Genomic DNA, 21597 nt, shown 5'->3' on the forward strand with positions numbered 1-21597 from the left:
TGATACATGGAGGATTTTCCATTTTATTAAACCTTTTTCAGATTAAATATTGTGATCAACAACAAGATCCAAATAGTATTACAGACAATTGACAAAATTATTGTTAATGACATATCCATTCCGGCACTAACACACATTATAGAAGGATTTTATCATGTTCTGTTTACATCATATGATGTTTGTAATCCTAGTTGTGTACACTTGGCACAAATAGGACAATCTTAGATATTATTACTGAAGAACGCATACAACATTTTGAGCAAGAAATTATTTCTTTTCTTTTTCTTTTCAACATTCAAGCAGATGGCTTTATATATACATACATACTTCACCATCAGGTAAAAATACCTTAATCAGTTTATATACTGACACATTATCTTAAACAATATCCAGGGCAAAATTTTCTCATTCAACTTCAATTGTTTCAAGCAGTTTCATATGCATATAGGCACAGAGAACATAATTGCATTTACAATAGACAATTTTAGATGGTATATACAACTATTAAATTTGTTGCAATATTACAACTAACTGAATCAATTGTCAGTTAGAGACAAATGACATAGGAACACCGTACAGACCAACACGCAAGAATATTTTATAAAATTTTAAAGGGAAAAATTCCCATTTGTTCTGATCAAATCATTTCACAATAGTCTTTCAAGGTTATAGGCATATAGGGCACTATTGCACTATGGACAGTAGACGAGATGCAACCATTAGATTATAGACCCATCACATTGCCACATTACAACCAATAGAATAACATTCAGTCAGAGACTAATCAAACAAGTATGTTATCACTAGTAGAACTACGGGTTATGATTATAGACCACTGAGTAATATTTCACAAACAACATAAGTCAAACAAAGAATCATTTTGACACATTTTTTCCGATACATTCCAAAAACCAGACAAGCTCTGACTTTTTTCATAGAATTAATAAGACCAAGTGGATAACTGATCAGGGGATTATAGAATATGATGTATTATAATAATTTTTATATAAGAGACTCAATTATTTCATATAATTTTTTACTTCTACATATATGTTTTGTAACCATTAATGTTTTTAATTTGTAACAGCTGGGAGCCAGAACCGGCTTTTTTAGTTGATACACGCAAATGTATTCCTATTGGACAAATATCCTATGACAACTTCCTTTTTGAGACATACAATGTGTATAAATTGTTAACAGTTGTAAATGATTGCATTCGCTTTTTTATCTGAAGAAACGACCCAGTTGGGGTTGAGAAACGCGTCATAAGAATAAAGCAATTTTATTTGAGAAGTTGTCCGTGTTGTGTTACTCCAGTATTAACATAACAACACGCAAAGTTTTTGTTCAATTGAAACCAAGTCACCAGGAGGTGTACACCAAGTGAGAATCAGGAGAAGATCCCAAAGAGCTCTTTTTCCACAGTGTACTAGCCACTGTTAAGTGCTAGCAAGCTTTTACGCACTGGTCACAGAACAGTGCCTTACGTTCCGGTAAGCATATTACCTGTCCACACCTATACCTGTATGACCAGACGATATCACGCTATTGTGGCGCCCTTTCTCTATCTTTTGTTTTCTAACAGCCTTCCCTCACTCTCCGGGATCAAGAGGAGCTGCCTTGCTTCACCACACGCAAGAAGAAGATTACCTACTTCTCTCCATTTAAACACTGATTTCTATGGACACATTTAGAAGTTGATACGGTAGATCCGTTTTTTTTGCTTACAAAGTTTTACCTTTGAGATTTTATTGATTTCATTTTCAGCGCGCTTTCATATCCCCTTCTGGGATATTGTTCAAAATCTGACCAACTTTGCGTCCTATTTTATATTTGAAAAAGTGACAGTGCGCAGGCCCCATACTATATATTGTTTTTTCTGCCATTTCAAATAGAATAATTAATATATACTGAACTCCATGGAGAGCACATACTAATCAAGCATGTAGTTAGTTTAAGCAAGAATAAAAAGTGACATTAAATGCCTATACATTCCCACTATTATAAGCAAGGCAACAGAACAAGCTTAGCAATAATATGCTAATATGAGGGATTGGATTAGATTACATATAAATTCAGAACTGGCCCAATACATTAAGCTGTAGTTAGCAGAAAGCAACATAGTACTGTTATGTCTATTGAGCTGTACAATGTAGTCGTAAAGGCAGAATTTCCTATGGAAAGAGTTGCACTGAAAGCCCCACTCAGCAGTTGTGGAATAAATTGTACTCATTCTGTCTGAGACCTGAAACATGTCAGCTAGTACCTGTTTTAGTGTGCTTATAAAATATTATCGAGGATGTTTAGTGTGAAATGCCTGATAAGAGTGGGAGACATGTCTACTACTAAAAATTTATAACGCCTAACAGGCTATGAGTTTAAATTCAGCAGTAAATGTTGGCTTGCATGAAAAAAAAATATAAACTGCACAATCAATAACAGACCATAATAATAATAAGAGCCTACTAAACAATTGTTGGTAACTAGTAGATGTATAACCATCCTAGGATGGTTAGCATTAATAGGTCTATATGTAATATCTTGTCTAGATAAGGCACCATTCGTCTAACTCAAATACCGATTTTTAGAAACTATAGCGAGGGGAGAAGATAGAATACATTTCTAAATAATACTCTAGAGGGCTAAAATAGCATGTGTTATTAAACAGTGGTGCTATTGTTGTATACATTATATATTGCTAGCTTTTTATAATTAGTAAAAACCTGTAGTTGGTTGTACACGAGAGGAGAACATCCTCCACTATAGTATGAACATATCAGTACAGAGTAATATATAAACTAGTATAACCACTTATATTATTGTGTTGACACAAAGAGAGTTAAACTAACCATTTAGCAATATTACAACATTTGGTGGACAAAACTCAAATATCCTCTATGTCTATTGAGAAAGCATGACTATTACGTTAGCCTATGCCAGCCTTTGGCGAATCTGACCTTGATGGGGATAGCAATGTTTTTCAGGCTGTCTGTGTGGATAACGTTTGCTCTTAATACAACTGGGGATGGAGATAAACTCTCAAGAATTTTCATTGGTGTAAATGTCGCTTGAGAGAGAAGTTTGTCGGAACTAGGATAGCTAGGTACACTCTTCGTGTGGGGTAAGCACTTACTTTCCAGGGACCATCAGTTATAGCTGATAGTCCTTCAGAGATTGAGCCGGCAAGATCTATGTTGCCCGGTTGCTGCAGAATAGCGTTAAAAGCCATATGCAAGTCGACCTGGTCATGAGCATTAAAGTCTACCGGTGCGGTTGAGTGGTTTTCTCAGTATATCCTACTTATATCTGCAAAGGTCTCCTGCATCAACCTTGTTAGGTCCTGAAAGTGATTGTCCAAAAGTTGGTTAATATGCGACTCCCATTTATCCATGAAGGCCATGATTGTGTAATTGAGAGTCTCAATATCTACGGCTGCAGATGGAAAGCGGCCAAGTGATGCGAAGTATATTCTTGCCACTGATCGGGTCTAACCGTTCCAGTAAATGACAGAGTATTGGAGGAACGCAAGATCACTGCAATAACCACGGGGCAGCCGACCCACATCCACTGATGTTCGGACTAGGCGGACTGTTAAACTCTAAGTGCGACACGTTGGGTCTTAGGTGGGTATAGGCCTCCAATGTCGTTACTGTGGAGGGTGTCTAGTCACGTAGATGTCCACACAACCCTTCTGTGGGCCCCTTGGGTAGATGCGGTAACATATAGCTGAATATAAGAAGATATGACTACCGTAGTAGTAGAGCTTCTGATATGCCTGGTTTGATCAGTTATGCGCCATATTAGTTGGGTCGTCGGCTGAAAAGGGTTGGAAGTTTCTTCTTATTTGGCTACAGGTATTTGAAATATGGTTTCCTAATGTATCTATAGACAAATCTGATAGTTAAAGAGCCATTTAAGGAGTATAAGCGTCCAAAATAGGTGTATTTTAGGTCAATAATCTCAGAGCTTAGAATGTGGATGTCCTCTCCATTCGATGGCTAGCTCCGCCCCCCTGTAAAGCATTTTTATTAACACCTGATATAGACATCTCTTGGGTTGAAAAATGTGTTTTTAACTTAAGTAAACTGAAGAAACTATATAGATCTTTATCTAGATTAAAGGTATCGATGTTCTTAGAATGGCAAAAAGATAACCCTCTACTTAATATGATTAATTCAACTTCCATTAATGCATATTTAGATATATTTATTACCAGGTTTTCATCCATGTAACCTCCATTACATTCAACAGTTTTTTTTTGGTTCTGATAGCCCCAACCTCGTTAAGTCAAATGTCTCTGGTACAGTGTCCATATCTACAGAGTTTAAAAAACCTCCTATTCAATCCTTCAAAATAGTTAAGAACTGGAAGGACAAATTGGTTAGAGCTGATGTAGGCATTACAAAGATTAGTCACATTAATTATCTCACCACCCCCAACAAAGGGTCCTATCCATGTTTGAGCTGCGCCCAATGTAATTCTATGATTATGGGCAAGTACATAGCTCAAATAAATAATAATAGGAAAGGGAGATTAATGGATTTTACACCTGTGACACAGAATATGTAGTCTATTTGTTGAAATGTCCTTGTGGGCAGGGCTATGTGGGGGAGACTATACTCCCCCCGCAAGACAGAATTAGTTCCCACAAGTCCAGCATTAGAAATAAATAAAGACATGACTCTCCCTGTATCAGCACACTTTGTACAAGCAGGACATACAGTGAACCAACTCCGCTTCCAAGTTATAGACCATATCACCAAATTGAGAAGAGGGGCTAGAGAGTTAATGTTAAAAAAGAGGGAGGTTTGGTGGATCAAAAAATTAGGGACACTACATCCAGTAGTTTTAAATAAAGATTATGATTTACATGTATTTATTTAAATCTATTTTGTTTTTAATCATTGAGGTTTACTCATGTATTGATTAAACATACTATGTAATTATTTATATCTATTTATGATGATGTTTTTAACTTTTGTAAATATAATCTGTATATGGAATTTAAAAAGATTTTGTTACTGTGTCCACTAGGTGGTACTCTTTTTGTATTAACTGTGATGTAAAATGAATTAAATAGTTAACTAATTAGTTGCACAGGTGCTATATAAGGATACTGTTACCCCCCAAGGCAGAACATAGTGCGATCTGCGATCTCATCGCAGAAACTGCAGCCTGCCTGCAGAAAGAACGGGCAGGTCCGTTGTGCAGAGAATTTTTTTTTTTTTCTGATTGGCTAGTGCTGTGATTTCAAATTGACAACCGGCACACAAACATTTTTAGTGCAGTACTGTGCAATTATTGGCTGCTCCTGAAATTTTATACTTAGATGCAATATTATTTTTATTTTGACCCGCCAGAACGGGAGGAGGAGTTGCTTTCTTTCACACTATCTCTGTGACTGTCTGCGAGGTAAGTGTACCGCAAACGCAAGCTTTCTATTACTGCAGCGCTCCTGTTTGAAACTCCCTTCCCTATCACTGTCGGCTTATCGTGTCTGTGTAGGAGGTGTTGAGCAGTGAATTGGGTATTATTATTGTTTAAATGTGTAATTAGTCATTTTCACTTTCCATATATTGGACATGTCACATATATACAGTAATCTGAGTTGACTTTAGGTTCATACGTTCTACATGTGTGTAAAGAAGTTGAATCGTTTACAAATTCTGGTTTTTATTTCTGGCTTTTCAAGAATGCGGCAAGTACCCTTTTTATACCACGTTGTAAAGTCAGTGTTCGTAATGAATAGTGTGTTTACTCGAATCCCTTAAAATCCTCTCTTCTGCTAGACTTCTTGCCATATATTGTAACTGTAAATATTTCATGACTGCGCCACATGTATTCTTTTTTGAGCGGCTAGACGTTTCGCTAATATTTTGAAGGCACATTTGTGGACATAAATAATATAAACTGACTTTAGGTTCATCATAGGTATTTATTTAAACCGTACTGTACTGAGTGGGCCCTGGGCAGGCAGGCACATAGCTAATAATATGTTAAGAGGCTCAGGCTGGGGATGAAAGGGAGGCACTTCTCAGTGTCACATGTACTGTGTGCTTTCAAAACAGACTTCGTAACGGCAATAACAAATTCTGGTTTTCATTTCTGGCTTTTCAAGAATGTGGCAGCAAGTACCCTTTTTATACCGGCATGTTGTAAACCCAGTGTTCGCTAATATTTTAAGACACATTTGTGAGTTTTAGATTTGTTTTATTAATGCAATGATGATGACCTTGTATCTTAACACACGTTTTTCTAACGAGACAGCATGTCATTTTGTTATTGCCGTTCCGTAGTCTGTTTTGAAAGCACACAGTACATGTGACACTGAGAAGTGCCTCCCTTTCATTTCCAGCCTGAGCCTCTTAACATATTATTATTAACTATGTGCCTGCCTGCCTGCCCAGTGCCCACTCAGTACAGTACGGTTTAAATAAATGGTATTGGGCATGGGCTGTCACTTGACTTTATGTACACACAGTAATCATAATCAGTATGGTGGTATATGTGAAAGTATAGTATATTTATATAATATATTGCAGGGGGACGGGTATGCATAAAGAGAGCAGGGTGATATGATATGCAGCGGGGATGCATAAAGAGACCATGCAGGGTGATATTATGATATGCAGGGGGGATGCATAAAGAGACCAGGGTGATATTGATATGCAGGGGGGGGGATGCATAAAGAGACCAGGTTGATATAATGATATCCAGGGATGGGGATGCATAAAGAGACCAGGGTGATATGATATGCAGGGGGGTGCATAAAGAGACCAGGGTGATATTGATATATGCAAGGGTGGTATGCGTGAAGAGACCAGGGTGATATTGATATGCAGGGGGGTGCATGAAGAGACCAGGGTGATAATTGAAATGCAGAGAGGGGGAATGCTGGAAGAGACCAGGGTGAAGGTGAATCTGATATTGATATGCAGGGGGTATGTGTAAAAAGTTCAGGGTGATATGGATATGCAGGGGGTATGCATGAAGAGACTATGGATACATTTTATATATCAATTTTATGATTTAAAACTTATTTTTATTTGAAAATGACCTGCAGAAAATATTTTACTTTAAAAAAAAATCTCATCGCAGAAAGTGAAAAAAAGTTCTGCTTCTGGGATGTTACCTATACACCTTAGCATGAGTAAGGGCTATGTAGGCCCAAAACGTTTCTGCTATTTTTTTTTATTTTTTTTTCGGAATTATGTTCTTTTATATAAATTAATATTCACGTCTTTTTAAGGGTAGAATCAAAACATAACGCATATCACACCAATGTAGCAAACTTTCATATAAGGTAAGATATAAAACATAACGTATACCACATCAATATATCACACTTTTACACAAGGGTGATTATTTTAAGTAACAGGGAGATATACTGTATATTTAAGTAAAGCTATTGGGAATTATACTAGGTTTGGGAAGAAAGAGAGACTGATGTTATATTCAATTTAAATAGATTTTTGTTAATCTGATATCTTTTATTATTATTATTATTATTATACTATGTAGAGACTGTGTTCACTAATATATATAGGATCAATGAAATGTGCATATCAAACAACGGGTTAAGATGCAGGGAACTCCCCCTAGAGGGGGAGGATTCCCAGGTGCTAATCTGTGAATGTGTTAATTAATTTGTTGGTTAGGCTTGTATATTTAAAGGCTTTCTAGAGTTTATATTTTATGCCTGATGAAACAGCGTTTTGAAGCGCTGAGAAAAGCGTTGCAATCTACTGCTGCTTGCATACCCTACCTTATGTTCCCTTTGTTTTTATTTTATTTATTTTTTTAATTTTTAAAAAAAAAAAAAAATTAATTTTTATTGAGGTTATTGCAAACAAAATACACAAAAAATATAATTCTTCATACTCAAAGGTTAGTGCAGAAAATTATAAACAGTCAAATAAAAGAATTGAGCTCACATGTAATATGGTCACACTGGAAATATATCAATAGAGCCTATAAAGACAACACCTCATTTTAAAGGGGAATGGGAATATCAGTTACCTCTAGAAATAAACATATCTTAACAGAATTAGGAGTTGCAAATTGGGTCTGTGCCCCTAAGCTTAACCAGTAAGCGATATGATGGGGGGGGGAATGGAGCATAATGTAAAGGAAAAAAATGTACAAAACAGATGGCACAACTAGTGGTACAGTAAATCAAGTGACTAAACATACCATAACTAGTAGGACCCTTAACTTAGGCCCAGTGAATCTCATCAGGGACCAAATTACTTTAATCTCTATCCCCGTGGTTAGGTAGAATATACTTGGTCTAATTCTTCCAAAGAGTACAGAACACATACAGTGGGAAAAGCAAAATTTACACCCCCACATATGTACAAACCTAGAATATGTAACTCAAAGTGGGTACAGTAAAAGATATCCCTGTTAGACCCACCTGTATATACTTGAGTATTACCAACATATGTCTAATTGCAAAGCGATGGGAGAAAGCAGCTAATTTCTCCAACATAGGTGTGTCCGGTCCACGGCGTCATCCTTACTTGTGGGATATTCTCTTCCCCAACAGGAAATGGCAAAGAGCCCAGCAAAGCTGGTCACATGATCCCTCCTAGGCTCCGCCTACCCCAGTCATTCTCTTTGCCGTTGTACAGGCAACATCTCCACGGAGATGGCTTAGAGTTTTTTAGTGTTTAACTGTAGTTTTTATTATTCAATCAAGAGTTTGTTATTTTGAAATAGTGCTGGTATGTACTATTTACTCAGAAACAGAAAAGAGATGAAGATTTCTGTTTGTATGAGGAAAATGATTTTAGCAACCGTCACTAAAATCCATGGCTGTTCCACACAGGACTGTTGAGAGCAATTAACTTCAGTTGGGGGAACAGTGTGCAGTCTCTTGCTGCTTGAGGTATGACACATTCTAACAAGACGATGTAATGCTGGAAGCTGTCATTTTCCCTATGGGATCCGGTAAGCCATGTTTATTACGATTGTAAATAAGGGTTTCACATGGGCTTATTAAGACTGTAGACTTTTTCTGGGCTAAATCGATTCATTATTAACACATATTTAGCCTTGAGGAATCATTTTATTTGGGTATTTTGATATAATAATATCGGCAGGCACTGTTTTAGACACCTTATTCTTTAGGGGCTTTCCCAAAGCATAGGCAGAGTCTCATTTTCGCGCCGGTGTTGCGCACTTGTTTTTGAGAGGCATGGCATGCAGTCGCATGTGAGAGGAGCTCTGATACTTAGAAAAGACTTTCTGAAGGCGTCATTTGGTATCGTATTCCCCTTTGGGCTTGGTTGGGTCTCAGCAAAGCAGATACCAGGGACTGTAAAGGGGTTAAAGTTAAAAACGGCTCCGGTTCCGTTATTTTAAGGGTTAAAGCTTCCAAATTTGGTGTGCAATACTTTTAAGGCTTTAAGACACTGTGGTGAAAATTTGGTGAATTTTGAACAATTCCTTCATGTTTTTTCGCAATTGCAGTAATAAAGTGTGTTCAGTTTAAAATTTAAAGTGACAGTAACGGTTTTATTTTAAAACGTTTTTTGTACTTTGTTATCAAGTTTATGCCTGTTTAACATGTCTGAACTACCAGATAGACTGTGTTCTGAATGTGGGGAAGCCAGAATTCCTATTCATTTAAATAAATGTGATTTATGTGACAATGACAATGATGCCCAAGATGATTCCTCAAGTGAGGGGAGTAAGCATGGTACTGCATCATTCCCTCCTTCGTCTACACGAGTCTTGCCCACTCAGGAGGCCCCTAGTACATCTAGCGCGCCAATACTCCTTACTATGCAACAATTAACGGCTGTAATGGACAATTCTGTCAAAAACATTTTAGCCAAAATGAACACTTATCAGCGTAAGCGCGACTGCTCTGTTTTAGATACTGAAGAGCATGACGACGCTAATAATAATGTTTCTGAAGGGCCCCTAACCCAGTCTGATGGGGCCAGGGAGGTTTTGTCTGAGGGAGAAATTACTGATTCAGGGAACATTTCTCAACAAGCTGAACCTGATGTGATTACATTTAAATTTAAGTTGGAACATCTCCGCATTCTGCTTAAGGAGGTATTATCCACTCTGGATGATTGTGACAAGTTGGTCATCCCAGAGAAACTATGTAAAATGGACAAGTTCCTAGAGGTGCCGGGGCTCCCAGAAGCTTTTCCTATACCCAAGCGGGTGGCGGACATTGTTAATAAAGAATGGGAAAGGCCCGGTATTCCTTTCGTCCCTCCCCCCATATTTAAAAAATTGTTTCCTATGGTCGACCCCAGAAAGGACTTATGGCAGACAGTCCCCAAGGTCGAGGGAGCGGTTTCCACTTTAAACAAACGCACCACTATACCCATAGAGGATAGTTGTGCTTTCAAAGATCCTATGGATAAAAAATTAGAAGGTTTGCTTAAAAAGATGTTTGTTCAGCAGGGTTACCTTCTACAACCAATTTCATGCGTTGTCCCTGTCGCTACAGCCGCATGTTTCTGGTTCGATGAGCTGATAAAGGCGGTCGATAGTGATTCTCCTCCTTATGAGGAGATTATGGACAGAATCAATGCTCTCAAATTGGCTAATTCTTTTACCCTAGACGCCACTTTGCAATTGGCTAGATTAGCGGCTAAGAATTCTGGGTTTGCTATTGTGGCGCGCAGAGCGCTTTGGTTGAAATCTTGGTCGGCTGATGCGTCTTCCAAGAACAAGCTACTTAACATTCCTTTCAAGGGGAAAACGCTGTTTGGCCCTGACTTGAAAGAGATTATCTCTGATATCACTGGGGGTAAGGGCCACGCCCTTCCTCAGGATCGGCCTTTCAAGACAAAAAATAAACCTAATTTTCGTCCCTTTCGTAGAAACGGACCAGCCCAAAGTGCTACGTCCTCTAAGCAAGAGGGTAATACTTCTCAAGCCAAGCCAGCTTGGAGACCAATGCAAGGCTGGAACAAGGGAAAACAGGCCAAGAAACCTGCCACTGCTACCAAGACAGCATGAAATGTTGGCCCCCGATCCGGGACCGGTTCTGGTGGGGGGCAGACTCTCTCTCTCCGCTCAGGCTTGGGCAAGAGATGTTCTGGATCCTTGGGCACTAGAAATAGTCTCCCAAGGTTATCTTCTGGAATTCAAGGGGCTTCCCCCAAGGGGGAGGTTCCACAGGTCTCAGTTGTCTTCAGACCACATAAAAAGACAGGCATTCTTACATTGTGTAGAAGACCTGTTAAAAATGGGAGTGATTCATCCTGTTCCATTAAGAGAACAAGGGATGGGGTTCTACTCCAATCTGTTCATAGTTCCCAAAAAAGAGGGAACGTTCAGACCAATCTTAGATCTCAAGATCTTAAACAAGTTTCTCAAGGTTCCATCGTTCAAGATGGAAACCATTCGAACTATTCTTCCTTCCATCCAGGAAGGTCAATTCATGACCACGGTGGATTTAAAGGATGCGTATCTACATATTCCTATCCACAAGGAACATCATCGGTTCCCAAGGTTCGCATTCCTGGACAAGCATTACCAGTTCGTGGCGCTTCCTTTCGGATTAGCCACTGCTCCAAGGATTTTCACAAAGGTACTAGGGTCCCTTCTAGCTGTGCTAAGACCAAGGGGCATTGCTGTAGTACCTTACTTGGACGACATTCTAATTCAAGCGTCGTCCCTTACTCAAGCAAAGGCTCACACGGACATAGTCCTGGCCTTTCTCAGATCTCACGGATGGAAAGTGAACGTGGAAAAGAGTTCTCTATCTCCGTCAACAAGGGTTCCCTTCTTGGGAACAATAATAGACTCCTTAGAAATGAGGATATTTCTGACAGAGGCCAGAAAAACAAAGCTTCTAGACTCCTGTCGGATACTTCATTCCGTTCCTCTTCCTTCCATAGCTCAGTGCATGGAAGTGATCGGGTTGATGGTAGCGGCAATGGACATAGTTCCTTTTGCACGCATTCATCTAAGACCATTACAACTGTGCATGCTCAGTCAGTGGAATGGGGACTATACAGACTTGTCTCCGAAGATACAAGTAAATCAGAAGACCAGAGACTCACTCCGTTGGTGGCTGTCCCTGGACAACCTGTCACGAGGGATGACATTCCGCAGACCAGAGTGGGTCATTGTCACGACCGACGCCAGTCTGATGGGCTGGGGCGCGGTCTGGGGATCCCTGAAAGCTCAGGGTCTTTGGTCTCGGGAAGAATCTCTTCTACCGATAAATATTCTGGAACTGAGAGCGATATTCAATGCTCTCAAGGCTTGGCCTCAGCTAGCGAGGGCCAAGTTCATACGGTTTCAATCAGACAACATGACAACTGTTGCGTACATCAACCATCAGGGGGGAACAAGGAGTTCCCTGGCGATGGAAGAAGTGACCAAAATCATTCTATGGGCGGAGTCTCACTCCTGCCACCTGTCTGCTATCCACATCCCAGGAGTGGAAAATTGGGAAGCGGATTTTCTGAGTCGTCAGACATTGCATCCGGGGGAGTGGGAACTCCATCCGGAAATCTTTGCCCAAGTCACTCAGCTGTGGGGCATTCCAGACATGGATCTGATGGCCTCTCGTCAGAACTTCAAAGTTCCTTGCTACGGGTCCAGATCCAGGGATCCCAAGGCGGCTCTAGTGGATGCACTAGTAGCACCTTGGACCTTCAAACTAGCTTATGTGTTCCCGCCGTTTCCTCTCATCCCCAGGCTGGTAGCCAGGATCAATCAGGAGAGGGCGTCGGTGATCTTGATAGCTCCTGCGTGGCCACGCAGGACTTGGTATGCAGATCTGGTGAATATGTCATCGGCTCCACCTTGGAAGCTACCTTTGAGACGAGACCTTCTTGTTCAGGGTCCGTTCGAACATCCGAACCTGGTTTCACTCCAGCTGACTGCTTGGAGATTGAACGCTTGATCCTATCGAAGCGAGGGTTCTCAGATTCTGTTATCGATACTCTGGTTCAGGCCAGAAAGCCTGTAACTAGAAAGATTTACCACAAAATTTGGAAAAAATATATCTGTTGGTGTGAATCTAAAGGATTCCCTTGGGATAAGGTTAAGATTCCTAAGATTCTATCCTTCCTTCAAGAAGGATTGGAAAAAGGATTGTCTGCAAGTTCCCTGAAGGGACAGATTTCTGCCTTGTCTGTGTTACTTCACAAAAAGCTGGCAGCTGTGCCAGATGTTCAAGCCTTTGTTCAGGCTCTGGTTAGAATTAAGCCTGTTTACAAACCTTTGACTCCTCCTTGGAGTCTCAATTTAGTTCTTTCAGTTCTTCAGGGGGTTCCGTTTGAACCCTTACATTCCGTTGATATTAAGTTATTATCTTGGAAAGTTTTGTTTTTAGTTGCAATTTCTTCTGCTAGAAGAGTTTCAGAATTATCTGCTCTGCAGTGTTCTCCTCCTTATCTGGTGTTCCATGCAGATAAGGTGGTTTTACGTACTAAACCTGGTTTTCTTCCAAAAGTTGTTTCTAACAAAAACATTAACCAGGAGATTATCGTACCTTCTCTGTGTCCGAAACCAGTTTCAAAGAAGGAACGTTTGTTGCACAATTTGGATGTTGTTCGCGCTCTAAAATTCTATTTAGATGCTACAAAGGATTTTAGACAAACATCTTCCTTGTTTGTTGTTTATTCCGGTAAAAGGAGAGGTCAAAAAGCAACTTCTACCTCTCTCTCTTTTTGGATTAAAAGCATCATCAGATTGGCTTACGAGACTGCCGGACGGCAGCCTCCCGAAAGAATCACAGCTCATTCCACTAGGGCTGTGGCTTCCACATGGGCCTTCAAGAACGAGGCTTCTGTTGATCAGATATGTAGGGCAGCGACTTGGTCTTCACTGCACACTTTTACCAAATTTTACAAGTTTGATACTTTTGCTTCTTCTGAGGCTATTTTTGGGAGAAAGGTTTTGCAAGCCGTGGTGCCTTCCATTTAGGTGACCTGATTTGCTCCCTCCCTTCATCCGTGTCCTAAAGCTTTGGTATTGGTTCCCACAAGTAAGGATGACGCCGTGGACCGGACACACCTATGTTGGAGAAAACAGAATTTATGTTTACCTGATAAATTACTTTCTCCAACGGTGTGTCCGGTCCACGGCCCGCCCTGGTTTTTTTAATCAGGTCTGATAATTTATTTTCTTTAACTACAGTCACCACGGTACCATATGGTTTCTCCTATGCTAATATTCCTCCTTAACGTCGGTCGAATGACTGGGGTAGGCGGAGCCTAGGAGGGATCATGTGACCAGCTTTGCTGGGCTCTTTGCCATTTCCTGTTGGGGAAGAGAATATCCCACAAGTAAGGATGACGCCGTGGACCGGACACACCGTTGGAGAAAGTAATTTATCAGGTAAACATAAATTCTGTTTTTTTTTTTTTTTTTAAAAATAAGAAACTCTAAATATCCAATAGACATGTAATCAAAGCGAAGTTAGCTAGGTGTCAGAAATTATCTATATGGAGTTATGTGCACCAGGTGAAAATAACATGTTAGAGAGCTTTGTATTAACGCTTACTAGTTAAAGGATAACATCTATTCGTCTGATAATGTGGTGGATATATTCAAGTTTTGTGCTATATAGTTCTTAATAACGGGAGATACAAAAAAACTGAGCAAAAATATATGTGCTAATAAAATACCTATCTGGACTCAATTTTTAAGTTTAACAAAAGCTCTAACGCCCAATAGAATATCAGAGCAGGGACAGTAATGCACAAAAGTAAACCAGTTGATCTTTAAACTATGAACTTACAGCTTAGTATTACCAAGGAACAGCAAACCAAACATACTGTCCATCTAGACAAGAGGCATTCTATTGCATCAGCAGCGATAGGGCATATAATAATCAAATGTACTAGGAAAATATATACTCTATTGGTGAACATTACTGTGGCTAAATAGTGTCACATTGATTACAGAACAACTTAAGCACATAAAAATAGTATAAACATTACTGTGGCTAAAAAAGTACAATTTAGTCCAGGTTTCTAGTTAGGTGCATTCTGTATTAGCCAGGAATCTAAGCTAAAATATATGATATATGTGAAGTCTCCCATAGTAATAGTCTTATATCCAATAAAGAACGGAGTAATATATACAGGTGATATAAACTGTTATCCTCACATAAATAATATGTAGTACTTACGAGACTATATATTTGTATTCTAGTCGTGAGTATTTATGGCCCAATAGAGCTGTACCAACCTGCTTTACTACATATCTCAATGAGCTCATGTTATACACAGCAGGTAATCATGTAATTTACAACATTATCACACCTATTACAGACGGATGCCCTAATATATGCTAACTGTAGGGAAAAATATCAATAAGTGAAACAAAAGGTCCGAGGCATGAAATCACATATAAGTCACAGCTGATAGATAGTAGGGAAATAGAGACCTTATGTTACCATTATTCTCAACAGCATGCTCATATAGGGTAGTTCACCGCAAAAAGAAAATATTTAAATGTTCTCATCAGTAATCTGCTGGAATGTATCTAGAAAAAACAATAGCAACTATCAGAACATTGCAGTTCAATCTAGCCAAACCTCATATAATGTAAAAGTACCACACAGTCCAAGCATGCAGTTACTGAGGGTTGGTAGAGGTTTCATGGGGCCTTAGCCGATGCCAAGTCTTTGTCGCAGCTCCACAGCAATTAATGATCGCTGGGTACACTCAACACAGCAGCGCCTCCCAGTATCATGGGGCAAAACATCTCGCTTCATCAGAGAAACCTCCCAACCCGGTTGTTGTACTATATAAGCCTCCGGATCTGGGCTAAATGTGCTTGCAATGGTAAGCCATAGTGAATTGTGATGCTAGGCGCCATCACTATCTGCTTCCGCTCACCACATTGCTCAATCTGGATCAAAGACCGCTGACCATCGTCTGCACAGCCAAAGTCCTCATCTTTCCTCAGCAAACTCTCCTGTGCAGCCCAATCTCTCCACCGGGGTTCTGGCCGCAACCCCGCGTGGGGGAGTAGACAAGGTAGGTGATGAGGATTCCAGTAACGAAGTTGCTGGCCGGGCTGGAGCACCCGACTGTGACAGGGCCAATTTCTGGCTCTGTGTCGGCTTCTCAGTGTTTGTCGTCAGCTGTCGAGCGGGTTCCCGAAGTCGGGCTTCTAGCAGTGCAACACTCACTTGCTGTTGCATTGATGCTATAAATTCCGCAAACAGAGTGGAAATATGAGTACAGACATCCTCCATAGTAGATATTCGATAGAGATGCGTAGACTTAGCTTGTAGAGCCATCAACATGCTTCTTTTAATCAAATGTGGAACCTCTCACTAGTAGTAGGAGCCTCCACGTGGCTTTACCAAAAGTGTGTATATAGACCAGTATTAAGCGCAAGATCCGCTCCTTTTCAGGTTCTAGTTAAGAACCAGTGTCCATTGAGATCCCAGTAAATTTGGTCAATATTTTTATATGATTCACTATTATTTAACTTCAATTGATAGCTATGATCAGGAGCTCACAAAATGTGCGTCTTGTCGCTGTGAAGGCTAGCTCCACCCCCCCCACGTTGCTGCTATTTTATGGCTTCTTGTTAACCTAATAAAGAAGAAGAATTTTGGCTAAACAGTGCAGGGATCTCCTTTGTGTTTTGGTTCTATAAATATATATATATATATACATACACACAGTGTGTGTGTGTGTGTATATATATATATATATATATATTGTGTGTGTGTATATATATATATATATATATATATATATATATATATATATGAAAATAAAATTAAAATAAACGTATACAAAATTTTATATTTTTAATTTAGTTCGGTCTGTCTTTGACTAAGTGTGAATTCTTAGAAATAGTCCCTAATGTCCAGCAAACTGCCCTTAAGCTATGGAAGCTGGGAAAGGTCTAGAAGTCACAGTGTCTACTACAAGTGTAGGGGAATGACTAAATCAGAAAAGTTTGTGTTCTCATGATAAAATAATTATGTAATTAATAACATTACTCCCATTGTGTTTCTTATTGACAGGTGAATTCACAAACTGCAATAATCCTAGTCATGATCGGAGTGCAGATGCTTCTTTACATCTTCTTCAAAATCAAAGAAGCCACGTGGGAAATTTATGTTCTGATTGTGGGAAATGTTTTCTTAGGAAATCACATCTTTATAAACATCTAAAAATTCATACAGGACAAAAGGCATTTTCCTGTCCTATATGTGGGAATTTTTTTAACCATAAAAGAAATCTTGTTGCTCATCAGAAAATTCATACAGGAGAAAAAGGATTTTCATGTTCTGAATGTGGGAAATGTTTTACTCAGAAATCAACACTTATTACACATCAGAAAATTCATACAGGGGAGAAAGCATTTTCTTGTTCTGACTGTGGAAAATGTTTTACTCTGAAATCAACTCTTATTAGGCATCAGAAAACTCATACAGGGGAGAAATCATTTTCATGTTCTGACTGTGGGAAATGGTTTACTTGGAAATCAAGTCTTAATACACATCAGAAAATTCATACAGGGGAGAAAGCATTTTCATGTTCTGACTGTGGAAAATGTTTTACTCTGAAATCAACTCTTATTGAGCATCAGAAAACTCATACAGGAGAGAAATCATTTTCATGTTCTGATTGTGGTAAATGTTTTTCTCAGAAATCAAATCTTATTACACATGAGAAAATTCATACAGGTGAGAAAGCATTTTCATGTTCTGACTGTGGGAAATGTTTTACTCTGAAATCATCTCTTATTAAGCATCACCGAATTCACAAAGGAGAAAAAGCATTTTCATGTTCTGTCTGTGGGAAATGTTTTACTCAAAAATCAACTCTTATTACACATCAGAAAATTCATAGAGGGGAGAAAGGATTTTCATGTTTTGACTGTGGAAAACGATTTACTCTGAAATCAACTCTTATTAAGCATCACAAAATTCACCAAGGATAAAAAGCATTTTCACGTTCTGACTGTGGGAAATGTTTTATTCAGAAATCAAATCTTATTACACATCAGAAAATTCATACAGAGGAGAAAGGATTTTCATGTTCTGTCTGTGGGAAATGTTTTACTCCAAAATCAACTCTTATTAGGCATCAGAAAACTCATTTTAAAGATATCAAGTTTAACCTCCTAAGTGCAGAGGGTGATACGTAGTTGTCACCCACACAATACCAAGTGCTGATGAGGACTTCATGTGACCTGGGGCACACAGTTGTAGAGCTGTTTGAGGACCCTTCTGCACCTCAAGCATTTATGAGGTGATCCCAGGGTGGATGTGATTTAAATCAAATTGATTTAAAGGGACACTGAACCCATTTTTTTTTCTTTCATGATTCAGATAGAGCATGCAATTTTAAGCAACTTTCTAATTTACTCCTATTATCATTTTCTTCATTCTCTTGCTATCTTTATTTTAAAAGCAGGAATGTAAATCTTAGCAGCCAGACCATTTTAGGTTCAGCACCATGGATAGCGCTTGCTTATTGGAGGCTTACATTTACCCAACAATAAGCAAGCATAACCCAGGTTCTCAACCAAAAATGGTCCAGCTCCTATGCATCACATTCCTGCTGTTTAAATCAAGATAGCAAGAGAATGAAGAAAATTGATAATAGGAGTACATTAGAAAAGTTGCTTAAAATTGCATGCTTTATCTAAATCATGAAAGAAAAAAATTGGGTTTAGTGTCCTTTTAACTCATGATTTAAATCACTAGTCAGTAAGATAATTTAAATTGATTTAAATCATGGTTTTCATTTTTAGAATAATACGTTTTCAGATTAATTTTTCCAAATGATCTTCTATTCAGTGGGCTTCTTGAAACTTAGTATGGGCCAATTCTGTGTACATATATTTGCAGGGGAACAATTGCATTAAAGGAAAGGAAAGTCAAAATTAAACTTTCATGGTTCAGAATCTGGTCAAACATAGTAGAGACAATTTATAATATGGCATTCTCTATAAAATTTGTCAGCTTTTCCAAAGTTCATATCAATTATGACTAAAACAAGTTTAAACAAACATTAATAGAACCTCATTGCATGGTCCTCCCACTGAACTAAAGCCCACTCTTGGGCCCATATTTACATCTGTATCTTAAATAAGGGAGTCAGATAAGTCTAGCAGGCCACTCTTGGGCCATTGATGTTTCAAATTGTACAGACAGCCTCTAGTCAAACAAAGGGAACAGTTTGGGGTAAAATACTCTATACAAGATTAGGCAGCACAATACAATACATACAATATATGTCTGGATCAGATTTAATCAAACAAAAAGAGAACCTCTTTTTTTTCCTTTTGTAAATGCTCAGATATAGTATTTATAAGTCTCCCTCAATTGATATTGTATTGGCCACTCTTGGACCAATGTCACAAATAAGCTATGAAGAGGGAGAAATCAGGAGAGTATGCAGGATAGTAAAGGGCCACTTTTGGACCCAAAAGATAGGATAACACATCAATTGCATCCTCTACATTAGTAGAAAAAAAAGGTAATAAACTTTGTGAGAAAACTAGCAGTGCATAAATCATTGTAGGGGGGGATTGTGTTCGGAGACATAAAATAGCAGTGTATAGACAGGTCACCTACTCAGGTTGTGTACTATTGTGCATTTTATTTTGGTTTGAGCTTTAACCATTGTTTTCAAAGCATTAACAGATATTCAGTGTTGCAAATCACATAAGCCTTATCAAAACACATAGAACAAAGTGAGCAGAAGCTTTTCCTATAGGCAAATTGGGTTATCAATGTTGAAATTAAATTAAAAAATTAAAAGGTCACTTAGCTTTAAGAATAAATAAATATTATTGTCTATGTAATAGCATATGATAACCCCTTAAGTGACTAGGCAGTTAAAGTGATGGTAAATTCATTATAATGACAAAGCTATTTCCTAAAGCTTTCATTACAAATATACCTTGTGTAGTCTTATTTCTTTACTAAACAATGTTTAAGACAGAGTAAATCCCCTTTTTTATTTGCAGCGTTACCTGTCCCTGGCCGCCTCTGTGTAAAAATACTGATTCTAAAATTTGATTGACATATGGTGCATCCAATAGCGGATGCACCATACGCCCTTTGTATTTGGTCTTCAGCACGTTCCCGTGGCCGCCAGCAGGGAGGTGTCAATCAACCCGATCGTACTCGATCAAGTTGAATTGTGGCGATGTATGTCTGCCTGCTCAGTGCAGGCGGACAGGGTTATGGAGCAGCAGTCTTTGTGACCGCTGCTTCATAACTGCTGTTTCTGGCGAGTCTGAAGACTCCCCAGAAACACGGGCCCTCAAGCTCCATTCGGCCCCGATATGTTAATTTTATAACATTTTGATGCGAAGAAGGGGCATATTATTTCTGCAGACACAAATTCACAGTTTTGAGAACTTTAAAACCAATAATATGTGATAATATCTTCAAGATTGAAAAATTGTCCAAAAGAATCTGACAGAAACCTCTGGGAGAGCGTGATATTGTGAATAGATTAATGGGAGTCATTTACCAAATAAATCATTACAGCCAGAAATATACAGCATCTTGTTATATAATTAAAATCAAATCTATATTTCAGGATGAATTACCTTTGGATTATAATGACATGTTAAGACTAGCAACTTAAACATAACTAAAGGTATAATGAAATAAAACTGTGTCAAGCAGGCTAAGCCTTGGGCTAATGATATATATAAAACAGGTACGGAGAGGAGGTAGTCCCTTAAACAGTCAGTCTCTCAGATAGCTATATTTTCAAAACTTCAGACCGTGAGGCCATCATCCTTAGACCTAAATAGCAAATAGTAAATAGCAAATGTTAAGGGGGCACCATATTAGTCCTCAGCGTTTGGAAAATTATAGGTACAGGTATGAAAATATATATATATAAGTGCCATCGGGTAGAGAATGCACTCACCCTGTATGTGTTGTCTACAAATTAAAATATTAGAGGCTAATAGCTTGACTTAAATTAGATAGTAATTAAATTAGATAGAAATGTGTATATCTAGTTGTATACTAATTGCGACACCAATAAATGGGTAAAGCAAATATTCTGAAATAGGGACAATCTGCAGGGGTATTGTGCTGCTATACCGGTTTCTATATTGGTAGGTTTAATATAGCGTGGCCTTTGTTAGCATAAGGAAAAGTAACGCTGTAGCTATGCTGTGTTAAAGAGAAAGAAAATGAAAATTATACTTCTTCTTTCCTCATATCTTTATATCCCGCTTACTGGGCATGGGCCCTATACCCAGCAATTGGGCATCTAATCTGCTAGCAGAGATCTATGGTTAAAGGAGAGGAAAATACAATGAGTTCCATGGATTTTGGACAGTATTAAATGTACAGGTTAAGATGCCACAGATAATACCATGCTATTTAGGGGGCACAGCTAGGTAAATACAATTACTCTAGTGACATATTGGTGGCAAACCTTGTCTTTAATTCCTTTACATCTCTAGAGCTAGGGCATTATAGGCAGGGTGATGGACACACTCTAAGTAAGGTATAAATATCAAATGAGAGAAGCTATCAATAATAAATACCAGATGCTGAGTCCAGATGTCTGAGGAGTATTTCTGAAGTTCCCAGTAATGTTCAGAGTCTATGCTTATAAATATGTTTGTGGGGAACAAATCTCCATTCCC

General features: G+C 38.6%; 1 protein-coding gene across 3 annotated transcripts in view; it reads left to right on the top strand.

Moving 5' to 3' along the window:
- Window positions 1-18304, top strand: part of LOC128657100 (zinc finger protein OZF-like) — a 155728-nt gene extending 137424 nt beyond the window's left edge. For all 3 annotated transcript variants that reach the window (XM_053711347.1, XM_053711349.1, XM_053711348.1), the window contains exon 10: window positions 16985-18304. In XM_053711347.1, coding sequence (XP_053567322.1) covers window positions 16985-17907 — 923 coding nt within the window. In that variant the 3' untranslated portion in view covers window positions 17908-18304. The remainder of the gene's footprint in view (window positions 1-16984) is intronic.
- Window positions 18305-21597: the final 3293 nt, after the last annotated feature.

This window comes from Bombina bombina, chromosome 4 (assembly GCF_027579735.1).
Source record: "Bombina bombina isolate aBomBom1 chromosome 4, aBomBom1.pri, whole genome shotgun sequence".
NCBI lineage: Eukaryota > Metazoa > Chordata > Amphibia > Anura > Bombinatoridae > Bombina > Bombina bombina.